The 18,176-nt window shown below is 46.6% G+C and overlaps 1 protein-coding gene across 1 annotated transcript; it reads right to left on the minus strand.

Annotated features, from left to right (window-relative positions):
* Positions 1 to 1,929: 1,929 nt before the first annotated feature.
* MCM10 (minichromosome maintenance 10 replication initiation factor) lies at positions 1,930 to 15,465 on the minus strand. Its single transcript, XM_065741596.1, has 19 exons — positions 15,396 to 15,465; positions 14,294 to 14,614; positions 13,480 to 13,584; positions 12,750 to 12,884; positions 12,283 to 12,457; positions 11,380 to 11,545; positions 11,069 to 11,236; positions 9,816 to 9,932; positions 8,776 to 8,975; positions 7,696 to 7,796; positions 6,730 to 6,831; positions 6,535 to 6,652; positions 5,423 to 5,651; positions 5,157 to 5,313; positions 4,396 to 4,514; positions 3,451 to 3,564; positions 2,576 to 2,721; positions 2,360 to 2,402; positions 1,930 to 2,035 (listed from the first exon to the last, which is right to left on the minus strand). The coding sequence occupies exons 1-19, from the start codon at positions 15,400 to 15,402 to the stop codon at positions 1,952 to 1,954; spliced, it is 2,607 nt and encodes an 868-aa protein (XP_065597668.1). The 5' UTR covers positions 15,403 to 15,465; the 3' UTR covers positions 1,930 to 1,951.
* Between the last annotated feature and the right edge of the window lie 2,711 nt (positions 15,466 to 18,176).

The following is an 18,176-nucleotide window of genomic DNA, read 5'->3' on the forward strand; positions in this document are numbered from 1 at the left end:
AAGATCTATGCAATATTGTGTTAAGGCTTCCCAGGCAGCTTTGTCCAGCTAATGCACAGCACCCTGACCCCACAGCAACCCCAGTGCAGCAAGGGAGGTTTGTACCCTGCAGGAGGCAGCCCCTCCCCAGGGCACAAGGGGCCAGTCCCCATTTCACTGCTTCCCATCAGGCTGTGGAAGAAGCCAGCCCAGGCTCTGCCATGAAACACTGAAGGGCAAAAAGGAAGATCCTTCAGTAGTGCATTTACTTGAAAGGGTGTTAATTTTGATTATTCTGGCTTGAGGGTTGATAGGCCTATGCTGGTTAGAGCAGAGGAATAAAACACGACCGCAGCTGGTTTGGTACCTGCACCACACTTGGCATACAGGGAGCAGTGGAGACCGTTGCTTTCAGCCCTTCCCTCTGCAGGAGGCATCCACATAGCACAGTGTGCTCTCTGTGAAGATGGCAGCTTGATTTCTGCAGGACTTCCTTTCCAGTGGCACAGCCCTGCAGCTCCCAGCTTGCTGCCTGAAGGCCAGTGCAGAATTTCACTCTGCTTCTGTGGGCTCCAACTGAGTAACGCCCGCCTGTCTGAATGAAAAACAACCGTGTGGGAGCTGGTTATGGACTGTGAACCCATACGTTTGGTAATTCAGCAGCCAGCTCTCAGGCCCAACAGATGCTGAGCAAGCACCTCGCTCATCCTCTTCCTTAGAGAAATGAACCCAGGCAAACCCAGGGCGTACTCTATTGCAGTGTTTATTCTGAATGAGTCCAGTCCCAGTTCCATATTTGCAGTCACCAACAACCAGTATCACAATGAGACTGAAAGGAACGTAATATGCTGAGCAGATCTGCCCAGCAAAAGCACCATTCAGAGATGAGGGAGTGGGGAGGTGAACTGGCACAGCTGCTTAAAACAGAGCCACTTACTTGCAGCCTGTGTGCAAGCAAACAGAAGAGGCATCAGTGAGGCCACAGGGACAGGAGACTGTGATCTGAGGTACCTAAAAACACCTACAGTTAGAGGCAGCAGGAAGATGAAGTCCAGGGAGAGCTGGCCACGTGCTCAGAGAAGCTGCCTGCACGAGCTCTCCTGCTGAGCCACCACCCAGGGGAACCCTGCTCCATGTGAGACAGCTCCTGCCCCCAGCAGCTGTGCCAGCATCAGAGGTCTGCATGGTAATAACTGGGAAGGATTTTTAGTTAAAATAAGGGTAAAAGCTATGAAACGTAACCACTCTGCTCTTTAAAAGTGCTCCCAAAGCAGTGCCAGATTCATTAAAACACCCTTTTCAAAGTGGGAAGGAAAAGGCTTTTGCCAGAGTTCTGGCCAGTCCACGGTGCAGGCACTGCAGGCTTGCACTGCTGAAGGCACAGATGGACATTTGAAGTCATATAAACCAAGATGAGAATCCAGGAACCACATAAAATCTGTTCTTGAGCAGTCAAAAAGCAAGTAGGTTTGGAGCCAACGAGGACTAGTGGGTGGGTAAAATGCTCATAAATCCCTTTTTCTGCCCCCAGCTGAAAAAGCACGAGGCTGGCACTGCCCCCCACAGCACTAACTTCACCAGTGCCTATGGAGGCTGTACTCCTCCCACTGCATGGCAATTCCTTCCCTTAAAAAATCTAGTAGAGTCATCCAGTGTAAACTGGGGGAATCCTAGGCTTTTCTCAGTACAGATTCCACACTACCACTCTCTTTTCTAGGCTAAGTCCTGCAAACAAGTTGTTACTAAGAACAGACAAATGTGTATTTCACATGCAGCCTCATTGGGTCACTTTTAAGATCCAAGCTGGATATCCACGCAGTGGTTTGGCAAAGTCTTTGTGGCTGTCCTCAGGAGGAATTGATTTCTCTGCTCATTCATCCCTGAAGCCAGAACCCTCCTGGCGTTCCAGTAAAGAAATGTGTGGGTTAGACATGAAAGTTCATCCGTGTGTTGGGAAAACATCAACTTGAGGTCACTTGAGGCTATTGAGGAACTTTGGTTGTTCTTCCCCTCTCGGTAGAAGTGTTTCTCCACCAATCTTTGGACCTTTTTTCTCCTAGAAATATGAATCACAGAGAGAAGTTACAGCACGCCAAGCTGTTTCCCAGTTTTATAGCAGAGCTGGGACTCATTTATCTGATTAAGTGCTGGCAGACACCGCAGAGATTTTCCACATTCTGACTACTTACAGAGATGGAAAAAAAGGAAATTCTCTGTGGCTAATTAAAACAAAGCTTCGAGAACAGAAGGTGAAAGGAAGAAGAAGCTCCACTAAGACACAGCACAGCCTGTATGTATCTGCAGGCAACTGGGAAGACACAGAGCTGCTTGGCTGTGCTGGCAGCTCATAAGGGCACAGAAGCACCAGCTTCACACTCACCTTCAGCATCCCATCTCGCTCCCACTTGAAGAGGCCACAGGCACTGAAAGGTAAAGGAGGCAGGTGAAAACAGGATCCAAAACCACCCCCACGCTTTTACTTAGCAGGAAGGACTGACACGCCAGTTTCAGGACGCGATCATCCGACTCCAGCACGTTACTCAGCAACGAGCAGCACAAAAGCCCAAAGTACTATTTCACCAGGCTCACTCCTTACCTGCAGGGCTTTTTTGGGAGCCGGTCAAGGGCAACAGCTCGGTTGCCACAAGGACATTTGAAAAACCTCTTGATGGCATCGTGCCAGTGGTAGTCGTGCTGATCCTGCACACAGGTCTCCAGAGGCTTGAAGTAGGTGTAATTACACTGTCAGGGAGGAGAAAAAGAGAGCCAGCGTGTAAGGCCCAGGCTCTGAGATGAGGACAGCTGATCATCCCAGAGCAAAGCACTCGTGTGTCCTCTCCCATCTGGAGGTGCCCACCAATGTGAGCAGCCACCACCCCAGGCTTTGCCACTGCTCCTTCTAATGCCCTCCCGCCTGCTGTGCCCTGCAGCCCTGCTCCTGGCACCCTGCAGGGCACGTGCTCACCCTCTGTGCTGCCCTGGGGAAGTAGGAAAGGCAGGGGAAGGGTATAGCAGAGGCTGAAAAAATCAAGAAAAGCACATTTAGGATCTTTTAAACACTGCTCCTTTTCTTGATAGCAAAGTTCCAGGAAATGCAGACAAAGGCATCACAGTGTTGTGTTTTTCAAGGCACGAGGCTTCATTTCACATGGGATTCAGGGAGCTGAGGGTCCTGGTACAATGCTTTTCAGGGACAGAACTGAGAAATGGACCAAAACACCAACATCCAGGGAACCCACCGTAACAAACAGATGATGAGCATAGCCTTGACAGCACCTTTATATCTCAAAGTCACTCAGTGCACACGCTGCTCTCAGCAACAGCCACGAGGAATTAAGCAGTCTGCATCTGATACCTGCACTGAACTACAGCCAAACGAGGGGTGGGGGTCTGCAGGAGGGATGGCCTGGGATCATTCTGTGCAGTCTGTGTCCTAATTGCCTGCTGTCACCCCGGCTCCACCTCACTCACCGTTTTACACGTCACCACTCGACACTTCACTTCTTTAATGCTCCTCATCTTCTCTTCCATTTCTTCTTTTTTCACCAGTGGCTGAAAGTATTGTTCTTGTAGCTCAGCCTCAGCCTGCAGGGGCACAGGAGAAGGGATGTGGGGAGAAAAAGATGCAAGAAGCCACTCCACACGTGGCCTTTAAACTACTGGGCCTGTTCAGAGTAAACTGCAGTCTGAAAACCAGAGAAACAGCAAGTATTTCTTGCTTCAGAAAATCCATACAGGGAACATACTGTACTCCATCACCACTGAAACCAGTCACCTCTGAGATGTCTGAGTGGGAGTGCTCACCAACAGCAGGCACAAGTGAAACGAGCACGCACGTGTGACAGTGCAGGTAGAGCTCAGGTGGGCAGATGTCATGAATAGGAGTGTTTCTTAGCCAAAATATTACAGGTCAGCAGACCTTAAAACAACTAGGAATTCACACTACCACGTCCCCTGGAGATACAGTATTCCTAGAAATGCTCAGCAAGGATCCTGATGGGAGAAATCCGACCTCTCAACTCCTCAGTGCAACCACCAGCACGTCACAGCTCCACAACTGACACAAGTCACAAAGTCATGGCTGCCTTCATGGGGCCAAAGTGACACAATGAGATACTAGGTAAGCACATGGTTAATGTGGCAGAAAGATTTCTTTGATCACCCACCAGAAGCGTTGCTCATTCTTCCAAACACATCAAAAGAAAAAAGAGAGATGACAACCTGAGCATTCTACAGCTGGGGTAATAACTGTCTAGCCAGGATTGCCTGTGTGCTCAGGGACACCTGCTGCTGCTCATCGTGCTGACTTGGCAGCTATGACTCATTGGGGTGCCTGCTCCTTGCTGAAATCATTACCAGGAGTCCTAACGGCAACCTAGTTCTAAGCTATTAGCCATGGCTGGATCGAGGCCATACCTCTTTCAGGACACTCGTGTGCTTGGATTTGGCATTCAGAATTTTCTGGAACTCTTCTGACTCCAGATAGGCCAGCTGCTCACGTCGTTTCTTCTGGGCAGGCTCCTGTTCATCCACGTCTAAGAAAAACAGAACAGCTGAGTCCTAGGTTCAGGAAAAGGTTGTGATTTCTAAGCGTGATCACTGGAGGAGATTTTGGAAGGCAGATGCTGAGGTCAGACAGCAGCCTTTAGTAGTTCAGGATAGTGTGAAGTTCAAAGCTGGCTTCAGAAAATAAAAGCATGTTATACACAACATCGCATCTTCTCTTGAAGCATAGAAAGTTTCACACCACTCCCACAGGAGTAAGCATTACTCCCTTCCAGATGAAGCTCTGTAAGAAATGGAAGAATACATCCAAGAAGATCCCACAGCGTATCACCATCAGGGAAACTCAAGTCCCATACAAAAGTCTACTGTCCCAGGTGGGATTACTTCATTTCCCTTGATTGAGTTTGCCATGCTTTGCTGGTGCTAAAGTGTGGAAAGAACAGGGATGAGGATAAGGAGCCATCAGAGATGGCCTCACACACTCTCTCCAATAGGGTTAGAGATCATTCAGCCTTTGAGTCCAAACCACTGCAAAAAACCAAACAACCCTGAACTTCTAAATAGACCCAACTCAGCCACTCTGGCACAGCTTGACCCAGTTAACAGCGCTCTGTTCAGCAGGATTTAAGAGTATTTTTTTCCCTTTCTACAAGCTAACATGACAGGCTTACCATTCTGTCCTGCATTCTGTGACTGAGCAACGCTTTTCTCGACTCTTTCAACGATTTCCAGGACGTCATCGAGTTCAGCTCTTTTCCTCTTGACACTGTTGGGATCACTTTTAGTGAGGGCGCGGCCTTTTGCTCGCAGTCGGCGTATTGCAGCCAGCTAGAACACAGGAGACAGCAGCAAGCACGTCGGTGAGCAGCCTGCACTCACAGTTCCCTTAACCTCCCCCCTTTCATAGTCAAAGCCTGCTCAGTCGAAGAGCTGTTACCTTTTTGGCTTCTGCCAAGCTGTCCAGCTTCGGTGCTGGAGGTGCAGATCCGTCGAAGAAAAGGATATCTTCTCCTTCTGAGAAGCCCGTGCCCAGCCTGGGCCTTTGAGGAATTGATGTCTTTGCAGCTTTGGGGAATTCTGCCCCGGGTTTTGGGGACAGAAGTGAAGACTGTCCAGAGGTGGATGGCAGAGCAGGGCTTCCAGCTTTACTTGTGTTCTGGAGAAACCTTATGAAGACAAAATAATCCACTGAAAAAGGGACACGAGTCAGAGACAGAAAGGTCTGAGAAACAGAGGAACAGAGGGATGCAGGTGGTGATTTTCTTTTTTACCTAACTGCCCTTTTGTTGCTAGAAAAACATGCAGCGATTCAGGCGTTCAGGAGAGCAAAGCAAAACTGGTAAAGGATTCACCAGGTCACAGAAAAGAAGAGGTCACTGGAAGAGGTGAACAACTACTCGCTTTCCACAACAGCAGAGAGGCTTCAAATGAAGCTGACAGATGAAATCTGAAAGCACTGTGAAGAAGTGTGCTTTCTGTGGAACAGCAGGAGGGTTCTCTGTCTCACAAGTCACATGAATACTTAAGTTTACTTAAGTCATGGGAGAGGCTGGACAGGTCTGGGGCAAAAAAAAGAAAGAAATCCCTTCAGGAATACTGTGATAGACACCAACTGCTGTAGACCAGGAGAGTATGTGGGGCAGTATCGTTGATTGTACCTCAGGTTCTGTGTGATCCTTGAGGTTTTGGTTCTCCTTCTGTTGAGCCTTTTAAGGCCACTAGGGTACATCAGTCTCATTCTCACCAGGGGTGGCCCTCGAGGGATTTTGCTCAGGTTTGTTAACAGGAGATGCATTTGGCAGAGTCTCACATCCAGGAGGCTCTTATAGGCCAGCAATGAGCAGAACTTGGGAGCCCTGACCCCAGCTTCCTACTCTAACCAATCTCTTCCCACCACGCCTTCCTGTTGCTAGGCAGCACAACGCAGTATTTGATTTTCCACTGAATAAATACTGCGAAGTTTATATTAAAAAAAAAGCAGATTTCCTCCACAAGTGAACTTGGGGCCACAATAATGGACCTCTTTCTGTGAAAGCCAGTACGTATTACCGTCTCTGAATCTCTTCAGATCGCTTTTTCCTGGCCTCCAGCAATTTCTGTTTCTGTTGCTTGAGCAGTGCTGATGCAGAGATTGACTGGAAACCAGCCTCTTGCTTCTTTTCAGCATCTGCAAAACCAGAACAGTGTAAAAAAACCCCACCAACATCTGCTCAGAAAGAGCTGTTGGCAGGCACAACAACACACCTGCTTTGGTCCAGTGCTTGCAGAGGTTTCGTGCTCCAAAGGTTGGCTGTGCCAGCAGCTCCTTGAATTCCTCAGAACACAGTGTAGGTCTCTTCGCTGCACCTGGAGAGGAACAGGCATACATCCAACATAACCAGAGCCAGGAAAAGAAGCACACCTGGCCTAAAGTAGTCTAGGCTGGAAACAGCCCTTGCAGGTCACCTGATCAAGCACCCCCCTGCAAAGCAGGACCAACTTCTACATGACATTTGGTTGCTCGAGCACTGCACACCACAGACATTTCTACCCCTTCAGCAACTCCATCACTCGCTCAGTCCTCTACCAGCCTTGTCTGCCTGTAGTGTTCCTACCTCCCCCATCTGTGGGTGGCTTTTGCCTGAAAGGCCCTTACCCATCACATCTCTTCCCTGGAGACTTAGGAGCAGCTAAAGGCAGTACACACACACTGAAATGGAGGCAGAGAAGATCAGTGAATTATCAAAGGCTATGGAAGGAGCATGTTTTGAAGATGACAAAAGAAAAGCTCCAGAAACAGGCTGGGTACTCAGCAGATCCCCTGCATTGCAGACCCATCTCTGATCTACACTTAGTATTCCTTGGAAGTTTCCAAGACTGACAGAAGTCATCTATTTTAAATCAATTAAATTCTCTGGTTCAAAATTCTTAGAACTTCCAATTCTCATTAATCCTGCAAAGATCTTCTGTCACTGTCCAAAGACAGAACTGGAGACTTAATTCAGGGGCACCGCTGAAGAAAGGTGCACAGAGCTGCACAGTTGCTTAGTTACGTTTGCCTTGCAGCTGTGATCTCAGGAAGAAAGGAGCTTACATCAAGTGAGAAAGCCTACAATGGTCTGTAGCAATCACTGCCTAATTCATGCACTGGCAAACAGAGTCCCGGGACACAGCTACACCTCAAGATGAAAATATCTGGAGGGTGAAGAGACGACATGAGAAGTTAGGTACCAATTTTCTGCCTGGTTTCTTGGACAATTGCATCAGCTCCTCTCACGACCATATTGGAGAGAGTGGTCTGAACCTTCCTTTTTGGCACTGCAGCAGCTGCCCTAGAAAGAGAAAACAAAACCAGAACATCAGTTTCTCCAAGTTTAGAGCAAGGACGGAAGCTCAAACGTTAACCCAGCACTAAAACTCCAGTTGCTGTTTAATCCAAATCAGTGCTTCTCTCCTGGCATCTCTCTCTCTTTAGGAGTATTAACCTAAACCCAAATTCCAGCACAGCGTTTAGGATCCTTTTTCTCACTGGGTTGGGATATGCATTTCTTATGCAAGGAGAGAATGCTAAACATACATCATTGCTGAGCCTCACTCACAGTTAGCTCAGGAAGGGAGAGGAGGCTGGAACTGCTCCATTGCTGGGAGGTCACAGCAGTTATCAGATGGCAGCAGTAAGGGAATCAAAGCAGCATGTGATCCTGCTGTGACACAGCTGTCCTCAGTAGGATTTGGACAAAGGGTCTGACCCCTCTGCTCAAGCACGAGATGCATACTGACCTTGGTCACTTAAAAATACACAAGGTACCGTGTGCCACCATCTTTTTGTTAACGTGCAGTGATATTGTATCATTTTAGTCAAGAAAGGGAGGAGGAGGAAATACAGAATACTCTGAGCCTGGGATTAAAAGGTAATGAGCCGTGACAAAGTACAGCAAGGGAATGGCACTGAGAAGTATTGCTTTGGAGTCTCAAATGCTTGGGACCTCACGATAAAGGTCATTTTATCTACTGAAGTACAATGGCTTCACAATGCAGTAATAACTCGGAGGTAAAAACACATCTTTTCACATCTTATCACTGACTGATGAAATTTTCCTATCAAGCAGCAGCTCTGTTATCCTGTGAGGCCAGAAGGATTACACCACACGTGGGACATCTATTTCTGTTTGAAGAATGGACTTAAGTAAGGGGAATTCTAACCAAAGATGCCCTCACAAGGAAAGCTTCAGACTCATATATGGGAGGGAAACTGTGCTGAAAAGCTGAGAACTGTGCTTCAGTTCAAGGGAAATACGTGGTTTGTCTTACACTGAAGCTGCATATGCTGTTGAAGAGACTCCTCCGTAGTGAAATCCATCCTGACACAGCCTCTCCTTCAGACTGGGATTTTTGCGACCAACTTTCTTGGGAACGCGGCCACCAGAGAAGGTGGACTGCAGATCCGCCCGCTTCGAGCTCAGCTTCTTGTACTGGGACTGTATGTGATACTGGCAGTACTCACAGTCATTCTGAAAAGACAATGAAGAAGTCTGCTGTAGGACAGATAAAATTTGCTTCATTCTCCTCGTGTAACCCAGGGGTAACCTCCTGTGGCTGAACTGCAGTCGGATTGCCATCACGGCATTCCAGCAAGTGCCCAGATCAGCAATCATACTCTCATACTCCAAGAAGAAGATATAAAATTGAAGCTGCCTGTGCTAATCACTGGTAAAAAGCTTGTGCAGCAATACCTTCTTCCATCCCAGGAATTTTAAGGCCACTCCTTGGCTCAAGTCAATTCCTGTGTCAGGTCCTCTTGCCCACATTCTGTGCTCACAACTCTGAATTGTGTGCCATCTTCTTAACAGTATGAACACAAAGGAAAACCAGAGCAAGAAGTGTCATGCACCAATTTCCAACTAATTCACCAGCTTCCAACCTTAACCCAAGGCAGTTTGAAACTAAAAGGTCATCAACTTGCCTGTCAGGGACAGCAGTGCCATACAGGTACTCTCAGAGGGTGCTTTTTACCAACAAAAAGAAATTACTCTTGTTGATACTGATCTGCCCCATGCTTACGTAACTGTAATTACCCCATGATTTGTCACGGTTTGTCACGAAGTGAACAGGCAGCCAGCTCCTTCAGGAGGACCTTCTGCTTCATCCATGGTTTACTCAAAGTGGCAGTGCAATATTTCCCTGATGCTGAGCCCTGTGCACAGGCACAGTGAGTCTGCAGCCACGGCCTTGTTTTGCTACATGCACTTTATCTGTCCTACTGCCATTGTGCCTTTTGAATCCTTCATCCCTCCTCGCCTCACGTCATCCCTCAGCACCTCACAGGACACTCTAACTACTGAAGTACAAACCAGGTTCACAATCTGTGCGCAGGGATCACCATTCTTCTTCCTGGCTTTGCAGGTGCCCATGTCCAGAGCTTCACCCATGAGCAGGATCTTCTGGGGGTGGTCAACAGACAAACACACCTAGAAAGAAAACAGAAATGCCTCGAGGAGGACCGGATACGTTTCTCTCTGGATGTTGTATAAAGGATGTTCCCGTTCAACTACTCAGCTCTGAAGTCATCACAGCAACTGCACTTCAACAAATGCATTCTCATAGAGGACGAGGAGATGGAACTCCTTTGTCCTTCCACATGCTGAGTGCCAAACAACACTCACTCTGCAGTACAACCAGAGCATCACCTTCTCACCACAGACAGTGGGGCTCGGATTTATAGGCAAGAAGTAATTCTGAAGTCAGTTTTAATGTAGTTCTCAATGCATACACCTCAGCTAAGAGCCATTCAGCATTGCTCTGCTATGCCCTTCTACTCACCAGCAGGACTTTCCACTGCTTATCCATGTTCATTTAAGCAATTATACAGTTTAATTGACAATTAATGAGATTCTTAATTTTTCCATTTGGAGAATTTAAAATGCAAAATACTCCGTCACCAGCTACTAGATTGAAATTACCCTTGACAGAAGTCAGTAAAAACGGTTTCCATTCCAGTGCAATTAAAAACATATTAAAAAAGCATTTAACTTATTAATAAAATGAAGCTACCTTTAATGTTTTGATACATGGGGAAAATTAATTTGTCACGTTCCGCATTTATAAGTAATCGATTAAACAAATTAAGTATTACATATCAACTTACTGCACATAACACATCGTTTGTTTTATAAATCAAACACTTCTTCATCTTAATCATAATTTTGGAACAAGGAAGCATTTTCCAATCACATCGAGGAGAGAAATGAGCTTCCCCTGGTTCTTCAGCTCGTGGAGACACTGCGGCTGAAAGCAGCTGAACAAACAGCCATGAAAACACGATCCCTGTATCTGCAGAAATGCTGACTGACCTACCAAGAGCGGGTTAAACACCAGAATAAACTCTGGCTTTTAATGCTTAATAGGACTTCTTGAAGTCAGGTGTCCAGAAGGCTGGGAGCAAATACAGCCCGTGCCAGTATCTCAGAGCAATTCAGACTTATTAGGCAGATGGTTGTCATTCCAACCTGAATGTGTTATCAAGTTAAATCTCAGGTAGATATAAAGATATTCAGCCACAGGCTTTTTTCCCCACAGCTGATTGGGAAGTGAAAAATCCTCTCACCTCATCTGAGCCTTCCTTAGGTTTCATAGGATTAGCATTGAGCAGCCCGATGACCGTGCCTTGCTCCGTCTTCCAGAGCTCCTTGTGGACATCACCGAACAAGAAGAGCGAGACGCACTGGCTGAGGTCACGCAGGTCGTTCAGCCGCCAGATGCTGAAGGTTCTGCCCTGAAACAGATGTTCACTTTCCTTTCAGCTCAGCAAGGGGACACCGACTGCATCCCCCCCCACCCGTGTTTTAGGAGTTATTATTATTTGTAATCAGTAAAGGATTAATTTGTAATCAGAAGGAACACAACAAAGTTACTTACACTGTTTGTGCTCTGAGGAGTGACCTTCTTTACTATGACTCCAAACGTTACCCAGTCTGTGTCCTCTAGATTTTCAGTAGCGAGTTTGCGCTTCAGCTGGGACAGGCGGATGAGCTTCCTGTTAGCCATCTTCCTGTCCATCTCCGCTGATGAAACACGGGGTTTTCTACACCAAACACAGCACATAAGAGATCACAGTCATTTATGTAAGCCAACAGACATTATCAAAACCACTCAGCATTCTCCTGGGGAGAACGTGTGTCTCACTGCAAAATGCCTCTGTGCCTTATTTCACCCTGAGTTCACTTGAAACAAAAGCCATCTCTTCCAGATGCTGCACAAATATTGGAGAGTGAGCAATTAAGCACGTTGTTCTTTGTGCAAATAGCTGCACTGCAACTTAGCCCTGAGCCTTCAGTAACTCTTCTTGCTTCAGGAAGGACTGAGTATCTCAACTCTCTAGAAACATGCTAGAAATCCAGCATGGTTTCTGGCAAAGGAGGGCACAGTAAGTGTTCAGAGACCTCTCGTGGCCACAGCGAGTATGGAAATCCTGAGTGCTGAGGCTTCTGGGTGTGAAACAAAACCTGCTCAGCCAGGGCACGATCAGATCCTGACTGTGTCCACTATCAAGGGCACGCCAGGGAAGGCAGTGATAATAAACATGACAGATTGCCATTAGAAAAGAGTAAAAATAAAAATGGAAACATAGAAGGTTAACGTTAGCTATTTAACAAGCAACCAAGCAATGCTGTGGCTCTGTGTCACACCCAGTCCCCTGCTCACAACTCACAACTGCTCACAACTGTGATGTGTGGTTAACAACACATCACAGGACACGGGGCTGAGTCCCACTGCCTGAGCACGGTCTCCCCAGGCAGAGGTTGGTGCTGAGCTGCTGACCTTAACCTCAGTCCCGAGAAGGTTTCCACAGACACGGGCTGCAGTGTGGTACTGGAGCATGTAGGCACGTGAGGAGTCCTCTGTCCTGTCACTTTATTGGGTGTGTTCCCTGGGGCAGACTTGAGAGGCTGGAACGCCAGACCGAGGACTTGTCGTGGTGGAGGAGTCTTGCTCTCTTTAGCACAAAAAAAAAAAAAAAAAAGAAATAAAATCTTGATAAAGAAAACACATAAATCCAAATAACACTAACTTACACTTGATCAGACACAGCAGTCCAGTGCAAGTGAGAAATAAGATGTCTAAAACTGTCATAGTGGGACTCATTGGTCTCCCAGTCATCCAGGAATCTCTTGCACTGCTTAGTATAAAAATTACCCCGGATGTGTCTATAAACTGCTGCTGTGAACTACACAGGCTGTGAGCAAAAGCCCTATGTGTTTCAGAGAAAGGCAGACTGAGGATGGTACCTGCTGAGGAGGCCTTTGATTTCTGGTTTCCTCGCTTGGCTGTTGGTAAAGGATTGTCCAACTGGGCCGAGAAACACGGTGATTCCTGCAGTTTCTGAACTTTCCTTTCCTTTAAGGGTGGACAGAGAGATTTGCCTAGCCAAGAAAGCAAAAGTATTTATCAGATCTCAGGATCCAATCTCAAATACTAAATGTTGCTCTGAACTAATTGAATAAATCCAAGTCAGGGGGGCACGTGAAAACTCTTTGGCGAAATTGCCAGCATCTCAAATGCAACATCTGGGGAAAAAAAACATTGATTCTTACTCCTTCTGATCTTAAACTCACTGAAACCAGAAAGCTGTGAAAAATAGGGGCATTTCCCTGTTTCTCAATTTCCCTGTGTTTCACTAGTTTCACTACTACGCTCAGTGTACTGCAGCAACAAACACAGCTGTGTTTTCTGGGTGTACTGACATCCGAGTGTACAAATATCTGCCAGTAAGAAGGAACATTTCCAGCAGAGGACTGGAGCACCTCGGTCACAGAAGCTGCCCCATGCAGAAGTCAACCCACAATGCAGATAACAAGACTGCAGCTCATTTACTCTGTACTCTGAGAAACAATCCGTATGGGAATATAACAGACCATCGTTCCTCTTTGCTACTCAGTGCCCACTTCTGATTATCTGCCTGTAATTTGCACATTGGGAGGCTAACAAATCAGAAACTCATTTAATTAGTCTCGTTACCAGGGGCTTTCTGCTCAGGGCCTGAACTGGATTGCTGCCTGATGGCAGTCTTCTGCAACTGCTCCTGTAACATCTTCATCTGTTCTTGCAATTTTCTCAGCTCGGCTAGGAAAGAAAGAAAAAAGGACAATAATGAGGACAGCAGTAAGCCACAGTAAACAGGGATTTATTAAATCCTGAGGGATTAGAGAAAAAAAGAAAAGATTAGAGCCACAGCGTAGATTTAGCTCTGATTCTACACAGCTCACAGTGAAGGGACACCTTTCCACGCAGCCTGGAGCTGACTTATATAAATGTTTGTTTGTGGTATGTTCCTTGACGTGTTGCATATATCTTTTCTAGTGAACACAAGACCATTTAAATGGCTGATGACTACACTGCGTAACGTGAAGAAGTGCTTCCAACACAATCAAGCACGGCCTGAATGCAGGAAGGCTCAGGGATCAGCTCTGCTTCCACACTGGCTGCCACAGCAGAACCTCCCACCATTAAACGCTGAGGAGGCAGAGGAGTTTTGTTTGTAAGAGATACCAAGATGACAGCTCTAAGGACTGAGGCAACATTGCTCTTCACCAGACAAGACCAAATAAATAGGAAACCTTTGCTATCCTGTTCACCAGAGCTAGTCAAAACTTCACAGCTCCTCTGTGCTTCTTTTGGGAAAGTAGCTTTGGTGAGTATGGCTGAAAACTGGATTTAGAATGCTCTATCCAATGACTTCCACAAGGACTTTCTATCTGGGTACTGCTCTAAACTGGGAAGCAGCAGGCCCTATATAACAAATAAAGCAGATAAAAGATGCTGTAACAGAAACCTTGTAATTCTTCGTTGGTTTTCTCTTCTCCCTGATTTGAAACTGAAGCGGATACGGTTTTTTCTGCTTCCTGTTCTTCCAGCAGATCATCCACATCTCCAAACAGCACAGCCAAGTTCTCCTTCTGCTCATCAGTAATGCTGTTGTCAGCATCCACTTCTTCAGTGTATGAGGCATCATCTTCTGCATCAAAGAGCTCATCATACTCATCTGGTTCTCCCTCCTCATCCTTTGGGGCATCTTCCTGCTCAGGAGAATTCCCCTCTTTGGCTTCCTCATTTTCTTCCAGGAGAGAGACCAACAGATCCAAATCATCATCACCTGAAGCAAAAATTAAACTCGGTGTTACGTCTGTCCTTTTAGAGGAAAGCTGCCACAGAACAAAACATTCAAGACAGTTAAATCACAGGCTAACAACAAGCACAACTAAACCAGAGCAGCTCTTTGAAAAACTGCTTCAGCTTTGGCTTAGGGAAGACAGAGCAGCTTCCTGCCACCTTGTCAGGTAGGTGCATGATTGCAGACACTCTCAGCTTGTGAACCAGGCTGGCTGGGCAGGAGAAAACTCGGCAGACTGTTAGCACTGGAATTTCCTCCTATGTAGCTCCTTTATGACTGCTTCTGCTAAAAAAAAACAATAACCATGGGACCTGCAGAGGACAGAGGAACACCCATGTGGCTCTTAGCAGTAGGAGCTTAAGAGGATGATGCAAGGCAAAAAAGAAAGCATATCCTCAGATACACTTGCTCAAGGAAGAGAACAGGGCAACAGAGAAACATGAGGCAAAAGGACAAAAAGCTTAAAAAGAGTAGATTTAGGTTGGATATAAGGAAAAAGTCCTCTACACACGTGATGAGTCTAAAAACAGGGAGAGGAATAGGACAGACAGAGCAGAAATGCATATAAAGAACAAAACAAGAGATGCATTCAGGCTTTGGCACCGAGGAAGACACAAATGCAGCCTCACACAAGGATGAGGAAGGCAAAAGGCAAGGCCAAAGGGAGTGCAGTGAGCACAATGTGACTCCCTTTGTTAAGAGGCTCACCCACCTTGGTCAGAAAGCTTCCCCACCCCAAGTAAGGCAGTGCTTTATCCCTTACCGTCCATGATCTCAGCAGGATTCCTTCCAGAGCCCCCTAAGGTAAAGCCGTCTCTATCACGGGAGAGCAAATAGACACCGCTGGAATGGATACCAACTACAGATGGAGGCGACCACCGCTCTGAGCTGCCGATGGGAACACGGAACTTAAACCCACGGGCGTATTTCCACACGCGAAGCCTGACTGGAGCTGAGCCCCATGCAGCACAAGGGCAGCGCTATGAGAAAGCCGAGCCCACCCCCATACAGAGCGATCCCTCCTTGCTCCCCCCACCAAAGGACTCTCCCCGCTTCAGCCCGATCCCCCCGACTCCCCTCAGGGGACCCTCTCCCCTCGCACCCCCGATCCCAGGGATCCCCTCCCCTCTCGACCCCGCTCCCTCTCAGAGCCCACCGCTTTCTCTTCACATCCCCACTCACCGCCGTCCGCGCGGGCTCCAAGCACCCGCCAAAACTCCAAGCCCGCTCCGCCCTCCTCGCGCATGCGCAGCCGCTCGCTGCGTCAGCGCCATCTTTAGTGCTGGCGGCGCGGGCGCCATCTTGGCTGCGGGCAGGCGTCCTGCGGGGCTGGCTGCGAGCTGACTGTGGAAACCGATATTCCCCACGACGTCCGAGCTTTCTGTTTCAGTCCCTCTCCCCTTACGTTATTTCCCCTTTGAATATTAATTATACACAGGAATATCCTCAAGTTGCTGCGGGTTCACATCACTTGTCTTTTGCACCAAATTGCAAGATGGTACACGGGAAGAGGCGGTGTGGTGGTTTTCGGTGACCGTCTGTGACTCTGCCACATCCACCCCCTTGTGCGTGTCTTGGGTGGGTGGAAATCCTTGTGCAGGCTATGGTACGTTTGGAAATAGCTGGCTCTCCTACCCAGGCATTTCCCAAAAGCAGGAGGATGGTAACACAAGTTAGTTTGGGTTTACCTCTCACCCGTTAACATTTTTAGTACTTATTAACTCCATCTTGCCAGCGAATGGTCTATGTGGGCCCCATCACCACGTCACTCCACTCTCCACCTCTCTGGAGTAATGATGGCTTGTCTGCCTCGGCAAACTGAGGTCTGCAAACCCAGGGCCATTTCCCATCTCTTCTTGGTTTGGGTTTAAGACCAGGAGTTGTGTCTCCTGTTTCACACTGGCTGCTGGCTGTGGGACAGACTGTGACAGCAGGAACGTGTCTAGTTAAAACAGGAGTACGTGACAGGTGGTATTTCACTAATGCATGCAGTCCAGTCACTTTGAAGAACAAATACATTTTATCTTTCATCTAAAGGAAAGCAAATTACTCTTTAACTTGTGCTAATGAGCATCTGCTGGCCATGTTCACCTATCTTTTGTCCACTGTGCTAAATGGACTGTACTTAATAATGTCAGTGACAGAAAAATAATCCTCCCTCCCTCCCTCCCTCCACAAATAATCCTTGCATTAACATTGCAGCATATCGTGGCTTTATTATTTCCAATCCCTCCTGATTTGTAATATTAGATATTATCTTTCTAGGAAGACCTACTTCAGCTTATGCCCATGTCTTCCTGTTGGTATTCCTGTGCTCAAATCCCTTCTCTTACTGAAACCTCTTAAAATGATTAATTTTGGCTTGACAGATGCATAAGTAATTCCTCCTTTGGCCTTTCACATTGATTTTCTATGTTTTCATTAAGGTTAATGCTACTCAGATGAAATCAGCTCTATTGTCTTTCTATTAGTTTGATTTTGGCCTAGTAGCACTTCCATCAGCTTTTGATCATTGCAGAATCCGTAACTACTGTGAAGCTCTGGTAGTAAAATTGGATTCAAGGAAAAAAGCTCATAAATCCTACTGTCATGAGGAACTAATTAAAAGTCGATAAGAGATTGCATCTTCTGGGAGTGCTAGTAATTGATGGAGAAGGGTGCAACCAAGCCGATGAATCTCTCTTCACAACAGATTTCAGCCAGCTCTTGCATTAGCTGAAATTATGGATGAGACCGTGTGGGAGCGTGAGCTATAGCTAACAGAAAGCAGGAATGCAGAGTTTACAGCAGATAATTAGAACAATAGTGACAACCACAAAAACAAGAACCAATCTTTGCTTTAATAATAAAGACAATAAAGAGATTATTTTTTCCTGCTACTGGTAGCTGAGAGTTCACTGACAGTATGGCATGAGAAATGCTTGTCTTCATGCACTAAAATACAGCTAAGGAATATTTGCTTTGCCCCAAGGAACACCTACATACATTTTTCGCGTGTGTATTTTAAGAATATTAATCTGCTCGGAGTGAAATATAAATCTGACAGTATTTAGATCTTTACTTTGAATTTATCAGCTCTAGACTATTTTCAGTGCCAGGTCTGAAGCAAAATATCAAGTCAACTGACTTTTTCATTTCTAATTCCACTATTGATCTGTCCTGTGTGTTTTCTCCTCCATCATCTGCAGGACAATTTGGAGAAGTGCTTATTGATTGAAGTAGGTTGACAGGAGAATTTGTCATGTACCAGTACAGAATATCTGTGATAATACTGCACGTTCAGTTGCAGTATGCAGCATCCTTAAGGCTTTCTCCTGTAGAGCTGTTTCATTCTTAGCTCAAGATCATAAGATGACATAAGCTATCTATATGTATTACTTTTACTGCACGTGCACCTCTCTCACAGGTTGTACCATCCTTTTCATGTTGGTGGAGTAACAGAAGCGTACTGAACAGTCACATGTTCGTTTAGAAAGAAAAGCACTTTTCCCCCTATCTGAAAAGCTGTGTTAGCTGTCACTGATGGATAGCAGTGGACTTTGGA

The sequence above is a fragment of the Cyrtonyx montezumae genome, unplaced genomic scaffold, assembly GCF_038088225.1.
Source record: "Cyrtonyx montezumae isolate F1298 unplaced genomic scaffold, pur_monq_1.0 scaffold_3, whole genome shotgun sequence".
In the NCBI taxonomy this organism is placed as follows: Eukaryota; Metazoa; Chordata; class Aves; order Galliformes; family Odontophoridae; genus Cyrtonyx; species Cyrtonyx montezumae.

Coding starts and splice junctions, on each gene's coding strand:
- MCM10 (XM_065741596.1), bottom strand. Junction 13,585..14,293: donor AACCAACGAAGAATTACAAG/GTTTCTGTTACA, acceptor TTTCTTTCCTAG/CCGAGCTGAGAAAATTGCAA. Junction 3,565..4,395: donor ACACGAGTGTCCTGAAAGAG/GTATGGCCTCGA, acceptor GTGCCCCTGCAG/GCTGAGGCTGAGCTACAAGA.